At 38.6% G+C, this 17,127-nt stretch overlaps 1 protein-coding gene across 1 annotated transcript; it reads left to right on the top strand.

Annotated features, from left to right (window-relative positions):
* Nucleotides 1–1,003: 1,003 nt before the first annotated feature.
* On the top strand, nucleotides 1,004–2,202 carry LOC140955882 (uncharacterized). Its single transcript, XM_073411044.1, has 3 exons — nucleotides 1,004–1,061; nucleotides 1,147–1,277; nucleotides 1,378–2,202. The coding sequence occupies exons 1-3, from the start codon at nucleotides 1,004–1,006 to the stop codon at nucleotides 2,200–2,202; spliced, it is 1,014 nt and encodes a 337-aa protein (XP_073267145.1).
* Nucleotides 2,203–17,127: the final 14,925 nt, after the last annotated feature.

Below are 17,127 nucleotides of genomic sequence, written 5' to 3'. Positions count from 1 at the left end.
AGGTGATCCCTTTATTCGGGATCCTAACATACACTAAATGTATGCTAGCCAATACATAGGGATCCCCTTACCCAGGATCTTAACATACACTAAATGTATGCTAGTCTAATCATGGTGATCCCCTTACCTGGAATCCTTACATACACTAAATGTATGCTAGTCCATACATGGTGATCCCCTTACCTGGGATCCTAACATACACTAAATGTATGCTAGCCGATACATGGTGATCACCTTATCCGGGATCCTAACATACACTAAATGTATGCTAGTCCAATCGTGACGATCCCCTTATCCGGAATCCTAACATACACTAAATGTATGCTAGTTTACGCCTCAAACAGTACTTCTCGTATTTCCTTTATCAGTGATAATTTCATCATTTGGCAATTCACACAACTTTTCACCTTGAATACCCGTACATTCAGTAATTCACATTTCACATTGGTAATATAAATAAATCATGGAAATTAACTAGGAAGTATAGGTGTGATTCACCTACCTGCAATAGAAGCTCTACTCGTACTCCCTACTGTTGTTGCACCACGCCTGTGACTTCAAGACAGAGTTTGAGAATCAATTTTATTCCAAGTACCATTGCAAGGTGAAAGAACAAGAGTTCTTGGCATTAACATAGGGTGATATATCGGTATTGGAGTACGAAAGGAGATTCCATAACCTCTCATTGTTCGCCCCACACTATGTGCCGACAAAGGAACATATGATTGAGAAGTTGAGAGATGGTTTATGATAGGATTTGAGACAAGGATTGATCACCTTGCGATTTAAATCTGTGAGGGAGTTGATTGAGGCTGCACAAGCTCTGGAGGCATGTATTGGAGAAAGCTAAGGGGGGTATCAGGGTATAAGCAAAAAGAGAGATGGGGACTATTTTAGCGGCAGACCACCACTCCTGAAGAAAGGAAAAAGTGGAGTGTTTGAGCAGTACAGGAAAAAAGGGAGTTTGATATTACCGCCTCACCAACAGTCAAGTGGGAGAGTGATGGTTGGACAGTCGCACTCGAAGGCAAACTCTTCAACCGGGACCGGTGACCGCAAGGGTGTTGACTATCCTTTTTGTGTAAAATATGGACAAAAACACCCTGGGGACCGCTTAGTTTCCCCCGGGCGATGCTTTGTGTGCAGAGGAGAGGGTCATAGGTGGAGGAACTGCCAGTATCTTGGTTAAGGGTGTCATTACTGTGGTGGAAGAGGTCATTACAAGAGAGACTGCTCCAAAAGGAACACCAGACAAGTACAGAGCTATAGGCAGCATAGTCAGAGCCACCAATAGTCAGTCATCGTGAATAGGCCAGTGAGATCTTCTTAATCAAGAGCAAACTCCAGTCGAGGGAAATTGAGGGCACAAAATGATAGGACCCCGGTGAGGGTCTTCCACTGACACAAGAGGAGGTTAGGGCTGCATCGGATGTGGTGGCAGGTACACTACTATTGAATGACTTTAATGTGTATGTGTTGTTTGATTTGGGTGCCACCCACTCATTCATTGCTAAGAGAATTGTCACTAAACTGAGAAAGGGAGTAGAAATAGTAGAGAAGGGGTTCATAATTGGAACTCCAATAGGAAACATGGTTGAAACAAATATTGTGTATGTGGATGTGCGGGTTAGTTTATTTGGGTATGAAATAGAAGTAGACTTGATTCCCTTAGAGCTGCATGATTTTGACATAATCTTAGGCATGAATTGGTTGAGTAAATATAAGGCTCTAATAGATTGTTATGCTAGAACTGTTACTTTCCAAACACCTAAGGGTGAGAGAATTACTTTTGAAGGAAAGAGAATCCTCAAATCGAATGCCTTAATATCAATGGTAACAACCCAAAAAATTTTAAGAAAGGGATGTATGGGGTACCTCGTATACATCTTAAACTCTGATGATGAAGGTCCACGACTGAAGGATATTCTTGTGGTGAAGGAATTCCCAGATGTGTTTCCCGAAGAACTACCGGGACTACCCCTGGAGCAAGAGGTAGAAGTGTCTATAGACACTTTTCCTGGAGTCCCACACATAACCCAACAACCGCATCGGATGGCTCCAGCAGAACTGAACGAGTTAAAGACTCAATTACATGAATTGTTAGACAAAGGGTTCATACGGCCCAATAATTCTCCTTGGAGAGCATCGGTCCTATTTATGAGAAAGAAAGATGGAACCCATAGACTTTGTATTGACTATTGACAGCTGAACAAAACAACAATGAAAAACAAGTATCTATTACCTCGGATAGATGATTTGTTTGATCAATTAAAGGGAGCGAGGGCATTTTCGAAGATAGATCTGAGATCAGGGTACTATCAGATGAAGATTAAAGAAGTGGATGTAGCAAAGACCGCATTTAGAACTCGTTACGGACACCATGAATTTTTGGTGCTACCGTTCGGGTTGACGAACGCCCCAGCCCTCTTCATGGATTTGATGAATCGGGTTTTCCAACCATACTTGGATAAGTTTGTGGTGGTAGTCATTGATGATATACTGGTGTACTCAAATTCTTTCGAGGAGCACGAAGAACACTTGATACAAACCTTACAAACCTTGAGAGATCACCAGTTATAAGCAAAACTGAGTAAATGTGAATTTTGGCTGAAGAGAGTGACATTTCTAGGACACGTCATGTAAACCCCCGTAAATAAAAATAAATAATAATAAAAAGAAAGAATAAAAAAACAACAACATATAGGATCGAAGTAATGACGTTTCGATGAGTAATGGATATTCGGTATGAAAGAAATGAATAAATAGTAGGAATGACAATAAATGTGTCATGTGAGAGAGAGAATGATCTCCATAAAAAAATTTAAAGATATTATTGAAGTCGAAAAGAGAGTCATGATTTTTAGTTTAAAACTTGTAACGTTGGCGAAATCAGTGATGAGTTTCAATGGATAAAAGAATAAGAAAAAAAAAAATAGAAGATATGTAAACCCCGGTCAAAACACGTATTCTGACAAATTAATGATAAATGTGGTAATATTGAATTTATTGAGTATAAATTAAGGGGAAATGTTATGAAGATCTAAGTAAATAAATTAAAGCATGAAATTCAGATTTTAGTGTAAAAGATACTAATTGTCTAGTTTTACAATATCGATGATATATCTCAATCCGACCGTTGGATCGGGTTGAAATTTTGTAAAGAATCTCCAGACATATTTTTTTATATTAGGTTCAAATTTCGTGTCAATCAGAGTTTGGAAAAGATTTACGAAGAGTACTGAAAATTGGGTAAATGAAAAAAGATGACACAAGGGGCATTTTTGTAATTTTATCAAAACAAATACTCTCCTCTCCTCTCTTTAAAAACAAAGCACGTCCTCTGCAAATGAAGAAAAAACAGGAGGGAGACCATTTGTTTTGTCCCATTTTCTTCATTTTCTCTTCATTTCTTCAAGCTAAATCAAAAGGGAGTGTTCTTAGGAGGATTCTATCCAAGAAAACAAATTAAATAACAACTTAGAGAGTTATAGAGCTTGAGAGAAACAAAGAGAAGAAGCTGGAAATTGGAAGAGGAGGACATGAATTTTGTAAATTTTAGCAAGAATTCATTGAAATAAGTTAAAGTAGCAAAGGTAAGCAACATACCCTTTAGTAATCTCGTTTTTCTCTCTTGTTCTTGCATAAGGAGAAGAAAACCTCCAAGTTTAAAATTCTAGAGTTCATATAAATATTTTGGGGGAGTAATTGTTCATGTGAATTTCAAGATTTAATTGCATGATAATGGCTTGATTTGCTGAAAAATAGAAAGAATAAATTGATTTGAAACTATGGGTTTTGGGATTGCAACAGGGCAGGCACTTCGGCAGCCATAGTTTGACTTTTCACCGCTGGATTAAATTGATTTTTGGATATGTTGTTATGCTCAATGTCACCTACATTTAGCCGTTATATCATCATTTCACCGTTGGATTGGTCTGGATTTTGGATATGTTGTTCATCCAGATGTCATATAAATTCTGAACGGTTTAGATCGGAAAAGAACACTCCTACCATAAATTGTACTTCCTGAACAACAAATCTCCAAATTTCAGGTCAGTCCGGTATTGTTCTGATATCAGGAGTTTTAACCGTTGGATGTATGTTAATTTTAGATATGTTATTCTAATGACGGTAATGTATAATTCCACCATTTAGATGTATTGAATGCTAAATTTAAATAATGATGTTTTAAGTTTGGTTTGAGAAATATTGAATGAGAATATGAGGTTTAGCATAAAAAGTATGTTTTGGGACTAAGGGTAATGGTAATGGGTTTAATGATGATGGTTGTGTTTGTGTTATGTTTGAGTCATGTTTGATGTGTTGATAAGTGATGGTATAGTTAAATTCTATAAAGAATAGTGATTGACTAATATTTTTTAGAATGGGAAATCATGTTGTAAGTTGAATTATGATATAAGGAATCATTTTGAGTGTGCTTTTGGAAAAATTTGGCATGTGTAGTCATTGATGAAATTTAAGTTAAATTACATTATTTGGTGATAGATGAAATGTCTTGGGACAAAAGAAAATCGGTGATGAAAAGTCATGCCCTTTGGACATTGAAGATCATTGATGAAGAATTAATTAAATGGGCGTTTAATTTAAATGACAAGTATGAAAATAAAATACATTCATGGAAATTGTTTACAGAAGTATTTGATTTTGTGATCTTATGAATATTATGAATAAATCAGGAAGATTCAATAATGATTCAGGATGTTATATTAAAAATGTAGGAGAAGCATTCACTCGACTTCTCAGGAGCTCGTATATTAGGAGCTTTGTAGGAGGGGCACAACAACAACAAGGAAGAGCAAGTTGAGCTTCTGCAGCTGGTAGGTGTTCTATACCTACACTTTTTACATAGCGTTAATTTACAAACTTATTAAATTCTTGGTCTTTGCGTCTATGGGTGAAACCACAAAGAGAGAGGATGAAGTGAAATAAACGAGAAATTAAAAATGGATTTGAGTACTTGACTGGGTTAAGAATATGAATTACACTAATAGACTTCATTGATGATCATTTCTCGAACTTCATTAGCCGGTCCCGAATGCGGAGGCTAATGATGTTAGTAAGGTTTACTAACATCGGGCTTAAATGTTGACAAATGGTTGATTAGCTTCAACTAATGGCATCTGAATGGATGGCCGGGATGAAGGACTGATTAGCTTCGGCTAATGGCATCCAAATGGATGGTCGGGACAAAGAATGATTAGCTTCAGTTAATGGCATTTGAATGGATGGCCGGGACAAATGAATGATTAGCTTCGACTAATGGCATCTGGATGGATGACCGGGACAAATGAATGATTAGCTTCGGCTAATGGCATCCGAAAGAATGACCGGGACGAACAACTGGTTAGCTTCGGCTAATGGCATCCGAATGGATGGCCGGGACAAAGAATGATTAGCTTCGGCTAATGGCATCAGGATGGATGGCCGGGACAAATGAATGATTAGCTTCGGCTAATGGCATCCGAAAGAATGACCGCGACGAACGATTAATTAGCTTTGGCTAATGGCATCCGAAGTGGATGACTGGGGTGAGTGAAAGGTTAATGATATTGATCGGTGCTGTCAATATCGGCAATCACACGAAACTTGATTAGCCGGTCCCGAATGCGAATCATCCCTAAAAACGAGGGATACTGAACTTGATTAACTATTCGGATGAGAATAGTTAATGATATTGACCAGTGCTGTCAATATCGGCAATCACACGAAACTTCATTAGCCGGTCCCGAATACGGAGGCTAATGATGTTAGTAAGGTTTACTAACATCGGCATAATCATCCCTGAAAACGAGGGATACTAAACTTGATTAACTATTCGAGTGAGAATAGTTAATGATATTGACCGGTGCTGTCAATATCGGCAATCACACGAAACTTCATTAGCCGGTCTCGAATGCGGAGGCTAATGATGTTAGTAAGGTTTACTAACATTGGCATAATCATCCCTGAAAACGAGGGATACTGAACTTGATTAACTATTCGGGTGAGAATAGTTAATGATATTGACCAGTGCTGTCAGTATCGACAATCATATGAAACTTGACTAGTTATTCCTGAAGTGAAAGCTAATGATGTCAAGAATCTTGACATCAACATTTCCAGAAATATTCCAAGATATTATGGAAAGAAAAATATGATTGGCTATTTCATGTTAGAAATAGTTGATAACATCAATCAATAGTATTAATTTTGATGTTTATAATGAACTTGATTAGCCAATCCTGATATGAGAGACTAATAACACTAAAGAAAATTTATTAGTATCAGCATTCCCTTCCAAGTTTTAGGGGAGAGATAATAATTAAAAATATTAATGAAATGGGGATTGACATCTTGATAGGATTATTCATTCGGCCTTGAAGAGGCGGATATTGATTGGAAATTATGGAATAAGATGGGCGGAGGAACTAGTTACCCGGTAATGGGCTAGTGGCATTAGTTTTGTTTTCTAATGACCGAAATATACAACTTGAGTTAAACTTACTTGTGTGGTGTTAATATTGTCAGGATGACTGACTTGTCAGATTATAAATGGAATGTTGGATGATACCTAATTGTTAAACAAAAATGGTAATTTGTGTTTATGTTATGGATTATTGAAGAAAAAAGAAAAGGAGAAACTGATGAATCTAATTCTTGTGAAGGATGGAGGCAAATATCGTATCGCTTGGGACGTGAGAGTAAAAGTTCATTAGCCATGGTAAGGTGTTATACACTTAAGGAATGCAATGCTATATATATATGATGTATTTTGAATTAATTAAGGAATTGTACTTGATATAATTTGAGAATCATGTCCTGCGCACATGGAGGATGTCAAAGAAATTATGACCAATAATGTAAATATGTTGTATTAAGGTTTCATGTTGTTGCTGGCATGATAAAAATTTGGTGATAATTATAATAGTGCAATAAAATGCCAATAATAGTCATATTATTTGAAGATGGATCGGATGTGAATATTGCAAAAATGATGGCAGGTTCCATGATAATGAGAGATTTTATTGAAAATCTAAAGAAACATTGGAATGTGTTGAAATGGGCACAAGAAATATGTAAGTTGAATGTATTTATAAACTAAAATTGGACCGAAATCATGATGAGTTTGACAACTTATATGGAAAAGCCATAATGGGTATAATAGATGTTGGGATTGAAATTGATATAAAGAGATAGAGTAAGAGGGAGAGAAATCACATGGTAGATATTATAATGAATTAAATGCGCTCATGAGGTGAAACAAGATACAAAATGAAAATGTTGAATGATTCTAGGAAGGATGGATAAAGATGTAATAATGGAAGGATAAATGAGAATTTCAAGGAACTATGATTGCATATCATTGAATATATGTTTAATTTCGTGCATGTATTGTGTGATTTTCCTTTTATGCTATATTTATTATATACATTATGAAATTGTAGGTCCTTCAGATTCACGCCAAGAGTAGCGTTTTAGGTCCTCTAGTTTCCTTTTGCATGATTGAATAAGAAGATGAACATTAATGTATTTTGTCTTTAAGGAACTAAATGACTTAATATGTAATAGTACTCTTTTTACATTAAGTGTCGGGACATAAAAATGTATTATTCTGTATTCGTAATCTTAGTTTGTTTACTTGCAATTATTATGAATTATGTGTGTTAATGGGAAAGAAATGAGCATGCGAAATGTGAGGCATGTACCGTGAATGATGTGTTATTGAGGTTCTACATGATTATGATGTGATTGAGAAATAAGTATAATTGTACAGAATGATTGTCGATAACTTGGGACCTCCGGATATAAAGGAAACTTTGCCAAAAGTTCAGTGGAAATTTCGACAAGTCTCAGATAAGTTCGGTAGATAAAAAAAAAACCCATTTTTTAAAAGTTAATGCTCAAAGTTCTTTTATGAATGTACTAAATTACAGGGTGTTAGACGTCATTTCAGCCAAAGGTGTTTTTGTTGACCCCTAAAAAGTCAAAACAGTCTTGAAATGGGAAAGACCAACTTCGGTCACCGAAATACGTAGCTTCCTGGGACTTGCAGGATACTATCAGAGATTTATTGAAGGTTTTTCCCTGATTGCAACCCCTTTGACCCAGCTAACTAGGAAGGATAAGAAATGGGTGTGGTCGGAAGAATGTGAGAAAAGCTTCCAAGAATTGAAGAGGAGGCTCACCACTGCTCCAATGTTAACCCTTCCCTCAGGGATCGAGGGTTTTATGGTATATAGTGATGCCTCGGGGAAGGGATTGGGGTGTGTTTTGATGCAACATGGGAAGGTGATTGCTTATGCATCAAGGCAGTTAAAAACTCATGAGGTGAACTACCCGGTGCACGACCTGAAGTTGGCTGCTGTAGTATTTGCCTTAAGGATATGGAGACACTATTTGTATGGGTCTCGAACCTAAATTTTTATTGATCATAAGAGCCTGAAGTATCTAATGTAGCAAAAGGAGTTGAACATGCGATAAAGAAGGTGGATAGAGCTCATTAAGGATTATGACTGCACCATAGAATACCATCAGGGGAAAGCAAACGTGGTGGCAGATGCCCTCAGTCGTAAAAATAAAGCCTCATTGGGAAGGTTAACAGTGGGAAAGGAGCGGCAACTGGTGGAATTGAAAGAGATGGGTGTGGATTTGGGAATTAATGCAGGAGGTGGGTTAGTAGCCCAACTATTGGTGCGACCAACGTATCGGGAACAAATACTACATGCCCAATACCGAGACAAGGAGGGATCCAAGAATAGGAAGAATGTGGAGGTCGGGGTAGAAACAAAATTCCAGGTAGCGGATGATGGATCCTTGATGATGGGACAACGGTTGTATGTGCCTAAAGATGAAACAATCAAACGAATGGTTCTACAAGAAGCACATGAGTCCAAGTTCTCCATACATCCTAGCAGCACTAAGATGTATCAAGACCTGAACACCTCTATTGGTGGCCTAATATGAAAAAGGGAAATAGTTGAGTATGTGTCTAAGTGTGGGATATGTCAACAAGTCAAGGTTGAACACCAAAGGCCTGCAGGACCATTACAACCATTACAAATTCCATAATGGAAGTGGAAGATGATCACCATGGATTTCGTGCCAGGATTTCCCAAAAGGAGGAAAGGAAATGATGCGATACGGGTCATCGTAGATCGGTTGATGAAATCCACACTATTCTTGCCTATAAAGATGACTGACTCGGTGGACAAGCTTGCCAAGATCTACATAAATGAGGTGGTATGGCTCCATGGGATTCTGGTGTCCAGTGTATTGGATTGAGATCCCAGGTTCACCTCTCAACTTTGGCCGAGCATACAACATGCCTTGGGGATAAGATTGGACATGAGCACTGCGTTTCACCCTCAAATAGATGGCCAATCAGAAAGAGTCATCCAAGTCTTGAAAGACCTATTATGAGCATGTGTGCTAGAATTTAGAGGAAACTGGGAGGAACCCATGGCATTGGTGGAGTTCACACATAACAATAGTCACCAAGCCACAATAGGGATGGCCCCATATGAAGCCTTATATGGTAGGAGATGTAGGACTCCTTTATGTTGGGAGGAAATTGGGGACCAGAAGTTATATGGTGCGGATTTGGTCCAAGTCACCACGAAGAAAGTGAGAACTATCAGGGATCACATCAAAGCCGCATATGATAGACAGAAGAAGTATGCTGATGTGAGGAGAAGACCTCTCGAGTTCAGCACAAGGGACCTGGTGTTCCTGAAGGTAGCCCCATGGAAGAACATGTTACGGTTTAGATTGAAAGGGAAGTTAACTCCTTGCTTCATTGGACCCTTCAAAATCTTACAGCGGGTAAGGCCAGTAGCCTACAAAGTGGACTTGCCCCCACAGTTAGCCAAGGTCCATGATGTGTTCCATATCTCCTTTTTAAGGAAGGCTGACGTGGACCCCGCCCAAATTCTACCCCAAGTTCCAGTAGAAGTAAAGGAAGACTTGACACTGGAATTGAGACCCATAAGGATACTAGATCAAGAAGTGAAGGAGCTATGGAGCAAAAAGATCCCCATCGTCAGAATCTTATGGTGAAATGCTCAAATAGAAGAGGAAACTTGGGAGAGGGAGGCTGAGATGAGGAAAAAGTACCCCAATTTATTTGAACTACCAGGTATGGAGTGTGAAACTTCTTAAATTTCGAGGACGAAATTCATATTAAGGAGGGGAGAATGTAAACACCCAAAAGAAAAAGAAAATATATATATATATATATATATATATTATATATATATATATATATATAATTGATGACTTAGTTTCCACTGCCGATGCATGGATCGGCAGCGACGTAGTTTCCGCTGCCGATTTCTGGATCGGCAGCGACGCAGGTTTCGCTGCCGATGCAGAAATTGGTAGCGATGCAGTTTTCGCTGCCCATTTCTTGATCGGTAGCGATGCAGAGCTGGGAGGGAGGGGTAAAATTGGTTTTAGATAGACCAAGACAAGGATAAGAACATATCTAAACCAACCCCAAACAACCCACCTCATTTAATGGGGAGTATAAATACAAGGAAGAGAGAGAGAGGATGACCCATCCTTTTCCCAAAGTTGTCTCCAGTAGCTGCATGTCGTTCTTCCCCTCTTCTTTCCCAACATAAACCTAAACCAAACCAGTAGAGAGTGCCTTGTGAACATGTGACGGAAAGATGAGACCTTGAGAGAAGATTGGACAGCTACCTAGAAGGAAAGGAAAAAGGGGGCTAGAAAACGTGAGAGGAAGAAGGAGGAGAACCAACAGGAGAAGAGAAAGAACAGTGTCAAACCGTCCTCAAACTTAGTTAGATTCGAAAGGTATGGGTCATGAAACTTCTTTCCTCTTCTCCTTAAGACCCACCAGAAATGAAGAAGAAGACCCTAAGAAAAAATTGACCTAAGACCTAAGCTAGCTATGAAGGAAACTGAAATTAACTAAGAGGATAAGGAAACAGAAACAAAATGAGGCAAAATTCGCAGAACATCTAACAAAGAAAAGTGAATAAAATGGAAATAACAAATTATGGTAGAGAGTTGGCCTTAACTATAAGGCTGGCCAGTATGCATGTGTGTGTGTGTTCTGCTGGAAATATTGAAGGATTATGTGTTGAAATTGATGGTTTCAATGCGTGTCTTGCTGGAAATTGTTGAAAGAGTATATGCTGAAATTGATGATTTCAATGTGTGTGTGTTCTACTGGAACTTAGTGACAGTTGATATGCTGGAATTGTTACAGCATGTGAAGTGTGTGTTCTTGCCAAAATGTGTGTTCTGCATCAAAATTCTGATTCGCTGCCGAAGCTGTGTCATCTGCAACGAATTAGCATTCGCTGCCGAATGACGTGTTCTGCAACGAATTTGTTGTTCGTTGACAAAATTGAGTTTCTGCAGCAAATTAACATTCGCTGTTGAAACTATGTCGGCTGCAGCAAATGACCATTCGCTGCCGAAACTGAGTTTTCTACAGTGAAATTATGATTCGCTACCGATGCTGTGTTGTTTGCAGCGAATTAACATTCGCTGCCGAATCGTGTGTTCTGCATCGAAATTATGATTCACTGTCAAAGCTGTGTCATCTGCAACGAATTAGCATTTGCTGCCGAATGACGTGTTCTACAGCGAATTTGTGGTTCGCTGACAAAACTGCGTTTCTATAGAAAATTAACATTCGTTGCCGAAACTGTGTCGGCTACAGCGAATTAACATTCGTTGTCGAATCGTGTGTTTTGCAGCGAAATTGTGATTCGCTGCTGAAGTTGTGTTGTCCGCAGCGAATTAGCATTCGTTGCCGAATGATGTGTTCTGCAGCGAATTTGCGGTTCACTGATGAAACTGAGTTTCTGTAGCAAATTAACATTCACTGCCAAAACTGTGTCGGTTGGAGCGAATGACCATTCGCTGCCGAAATTGAGTTATCGACAGCGAAATTGTGGTTCGCTGCCGATGTTGTGTCGTCTGCAGCGAATTAGCATTCGCTATTGAATGATGTGTTCTGCAACGAATTTGTGGTTCGCTTCCAAATCTGAGTCAGCTACAGCGAATTAACATTCGCTGCCAAATTGGGTGTTCAGTAGCAAAATTGTGATTCGCTGCTGAAACTGTGTCAGCTGCAACGAATTAACATTCGCTGCTGAAATTAAGTTGTCTGCAGCGAACCAGTTTTCGCTGCCGAATCAGCAACCAGTTTTCGCTAACGAATTGGCAGCCTACAGAAAACTAGCTTCGCTGCCGAATTGGCAGCCTACAGCGAACCAGTTTTTGCTGCCAATTTCTACAATATGCCTCCTAGGCTTAAATGACTTATATGCTAGTAACAATTTCATGGTATGGTGATGTAAAATGTGGGACACTTGAATGTGAACATATGAACTCTTGAAATAAGTGTGGTGACAAATGTGATTCAAAGATACCCATGTATTGATTTGTGACCATTGATGTTTTAGGTGGTGCGGTCGGGATTGGACCATTGTCAAAACCAGAACAACCCGCAGGTGGAGCAGGTAGGTGACTTGCACCTTTCTTTTTCATACGTTGAATAATAAAATACTTTATCATGAATGTTACCATATTGTGTTAGAATAGATATTAGATTGTCAAACGCTTAAACGTTGACAAATGGTTGATTAGCTTTGGCTAATGGCATCCAAATGGATGACCGAGACAAATGAATGATTAGCTACGGCTAATGGCATCCGAGTGGATGACCGAGACGAATGATTGATTAGCTTTGGCTAATGGCATCCAAATGGATGACCGGGACAAATAGTTGATTAGCTTCGGCTAATGGCATCCGAATGGATGGCCGAGACGAAAGATTAATTAGCTTCGGCTAATGGCATCCGTTCCACCTGCGGTTTGTCCTTGTCCTGACAATGGTCCAATCCTGGCCACACCACCTAAGACATCAATGCCAGAAATTAGTATATTTGCATCCTTAAAACACATTCATCACTATACTTATTTCAAGAATCCATATGTTTACATTAAAGTCATTTCTGATCGAGGAGTCTATTGTAGAAAATTGGCAGCAAAAACAGGTTCACTGTTGGCCGTATAATTGGGCAGCGAAACTGGTTTGTTGTAGGCCCTTCAATTTCAGCAGCGAATGCTACTTCGCTACAACCAACACACTTTCAACACCGAATGTTAATTCGCTGAAGGCAACTCAATTTTGCTAGCAAATCACAATTTCAATGCAGACAATACACTTTCAGCAATAGGCAACTTAATTACGCTAGTGAATCACAATTTCACTGCAGACAATACACTTTCAGCAGCGAACACTGATTCAATGCAGAACAACTCAACTTTGGCAGTGAATGCTAATTTGCTGCAACAAACACACTCTCGAGAGCGAATGCTAATTTGTTGCTGACAACTAGATTTTGGTATTGAATCACAAATTCGCTGCAAAACAACACTTTTGACAGCGAACTATGATTCGCTGTAGACAACTCAGTTTTAGCAGTGAATCATAAATTCACTAAAGACAACACACTTTCAGCAGCAGACACTGATTTGCTGAAGACAACACACTTTCAACAACAGATGCTGATTCACTGTAAACAACATAATTTTGACAGCGAATGCTAATTCGTTGTAGACAACACAATTTCAACAACAAATTCACAAATTTGCTATAAACAACACACTTTTGGCAACGAACGATGATTCACAGTAAACAACTCAATTTTGGCGGCGAATCACAAATTTGTAGTAGACAACACACTTTCAGCAGCGAACGCTAATTTGCTGCAGGCCCTTCAATTTCAGTAGCGAATGCTACTTCACTATAGCCAACACACTTTCAGCAGTGAATACTAATTCGCTGTTGATAACTCAATTTTGGCTGCGAATCACAAATTCGTTGTAGAATACACACTTTTGGCAGCAAATGCTAATACACTACAGACAACTCAATTTCGGTAGCAAATCATAGATTCGCTGCAGAAAATACACTTTCAACAACGAATGCTAATTTGCTATAGACAACTCAATTTTAGTAGGAAATGCTAATCCACTACAGACAGCTCAATTTCAGCGGCGAATCACACATTCATTGCAAAACACACACTTTCAATAGCGATGCTAATTTGCTCCAGACAACTCAATTTCTACAGCAAATCATATATTCGAAGCAGAACACATACTTTCAGTAGCAAATGCTAATTCACCGCAGACAACATAATTTTGGGCAGCAAATGCTGATTCATTGTAGACACATAATTTCAACAGCAAACACAAATTTGTTGTAGACTATGCAATTTTAGCAACAAATGTTAATCGCTGTAAACAACACAATTTTGGTGGCGAACACTAATTCACTGCAGATAACACGATTTGGCAACGAAAACTGATTCACTGCAGACAACACAATTTGGCATCAATAATTCCTTCGCTGCGGGCAACACCATTCGGTAGCGAAACCTAATTCACAGCACACAACACAATTCAACAGCAAAAATTGCTTCGCTGTAGAGAACACAAATGAACAGAGAAACTAATTCGTTGTAGGCCACTTAATTCAACAGTGAAACTAATTCGCTGCATACAACACAATTCGATAGTGAAACTGGTTCGCTACAGGCAACACAAATTGACAGGGAAACTAATTCTTTGCAAACACTCCAAATCAGCAACAAAACTAACTTGCTATAGACAACACCCTCGACAACAAAACTAATTCACTGCAGACAATACCCTTGGCAATGAAAGTAATTTGTTGTAGGCAACACAATTCGGTAGCAAAAATTCCTTCATGGCAGGCAACACCATTCAGTAGCGAAACCTAATTTGCTACAGACAACACAATTTGGTAGCGAATTTCCTTCATTGCAAATAACACAAGCCAATAGTGAAACTAATTCGCTACAAGCCACTTAATTCAGTAGCGAAACTAATTCGCTGAATACGACACAATTCGACAACGAATTTGGTTTGCTACAAGCAACACAAATCAACAGGAAAACCAATTCGCTGTAAACACTCCAAATAAACAGGGAAACTAATTCGCTATAAACACTCCAAATAAACAGTGAAAATAACTCACTACAGACAACACCCTCGGTAGCGAAACTAATTTGCTGTAGGCAACACAATTTGGCAGCAAAAATTCCTTTGCTGCAGATAACACAAATCGACAGCAAAACTAATTCGCTACAAACCACATAATTCGATAGTGAACTATCTCACTACAAACAACATAACTCTACATATAGCATCATCTTAACATATTATTATACAATTTCATCAAACATAAGCAAAAATTTATGTCATTAACACCAACATAGTTCCAGTTTTGGTTTTAGTAGGGTCTAAGGAAATGACTACACAATTTTGTACATAACCCTTTCTAACACAAGTTCTTCTATCATACGTGCAAGAATTAAGATAATAACGCCATCATGCATTATGTTTTAGTTCAAGTATGTCCTTAAGAGTTCAATAAGATCATAATTTATGCATTTCTTTTTCTCATTTCACTTTTTATTCAAGTTGATCAATCATTCATTTGAAGTCCAGACATTAACATTAATACAAATTTTGCCTTACTTCACCAACTTAATTGGTCCTCTTGTTAGGTTTACACCCTCAAAATCACTCATACTCACTTAGATTTCTTTGATAAGAGTTTGCACATGAGTTCTTATATGCATCATTCCACTTAGATCTTCCATTTAATTATTTCTGAAACTAAGTGAGTATGAGTGTATGAACACTAAACCTTCTACTTTGGGGTTTTCATCCCCTTCTTGTTTTGAAATCGTGAGGTAGTAACCAGCCAAGAATACTTCTCTTACCTCATGTTTTTTACAACTTTAGAGTAGGTTTTGTTGACATGGTTCTTTCCTCAATCTTAGTTTTTCCTTTTCTTCCATCTCTGTTAAATAGTGGGTCTATCACATTCATTCTCCTCTCATGGTTTTAGTCATCAATGTAACTCCCTAGCTCTCTTCTTCTTCAAACACTCAAGGCATGGGACATGCAATTGGTGTAGGCGGGTCTTCTTCTTGGAGAGGGTGGTTGTTGTTGCAGTCACAACTGTTGGCTAGTTATGGGGAAGGGGTCAGGACTTGTTCTCATTCCATGGCTTCGACCACTTCTATCTTTCTATTGGCCACCATTTTTCTCCAGCATTTAGCAGTTGGGTATGCAACTATTGCAGACAGATTTTTGGGGAGAGGAAGAAGGCAAGAGCATGTAGCTTGTCACACCTGGACATCGTGGCGACCGATTAAAAATTAATCTATTGATTGGCAAAAGAACAGATATTTGACATCTTGTTCTTTGAGGGAAGCAGTCTAGTTCAAGGAGTTGCCACCTAGTATTATGGTCACTAAGAACCCTAACTAGTCAATATATATTCCTTGGTATGAGACTGGTTACGTGAAAGGGAAGGTACTATCACCCCTTAAGATTTGATTTTTGTTATGCTCTTATGGTCTTTTTATAATATTCCTGACCCTAGTGTTAATAAATATTCGCCTATGAATATTTCCAAATATAGCATTGGTAAATAAATTCGCAAAATTCTCTAATAAAAGAAATAAAAACTATTTTTTATTCTCTTTTTATTTATGTAGCCCTGTCTCAAAACTTAAAAAAGAGGAGTCAAGTCACTGGTCCAAACCAGTGACCCGGTGTGGCCATTATTGCATGCATGTGTGAATAACTCACACATGCATGCTACAGTGGCAAGGTAATTAATTTGGAAAAACATGGAAGGAAGCTTACCTCGTGTGGGACTTTAGTTGCTGGAAACGAGGTCACGAGGCGATGATGAAGAACTCTTATTGTTGAATGAAATTTATAGGGTGCTGCTATTGTCGACTGGAGGCTGGTGTTCGGCCGAGAGAAAAAGAGATGTTTATAGAAGAGATGGAGGAAACTCCTCTGTTGCACTATTGTTTGCGGTTCTGGACTTGTTGAAGACACGGTGCTGGCCATGAGGACATCATTGCTAGTGGCGTTGGAGGCTGGCGGTCAGGCAACCTTTGAACAAACCATCTTTGTCTTTCCTCTTTTTTTTTTTTCTCTGTTCCGTCTTTCCCTCAGGTCTTTTGTTTTCTATGTTCTCTTTCTCTCTTTTGGTTTCGTTCTTGCTAGTGCTGAGGAGGGTTGTTTGCAACC

Source organism: Populus alba, chromosome 8, assembly GCF_005239225.2.
Source record: "Populus alba chromosome 8, ASM523922v2, whole genome shotgun sequence".
Taxonomy (NCBI): Eukaryota; Viridiplantae; Streptophyta; class Magnoliopsida; order Malpighiales; family Salicaceae; genus Populus; species Populus alba.
Note: the sequence above shows the minus strand (reverse complement) of the source record. Positions and strands in the feature narration are given on the sequence as shown.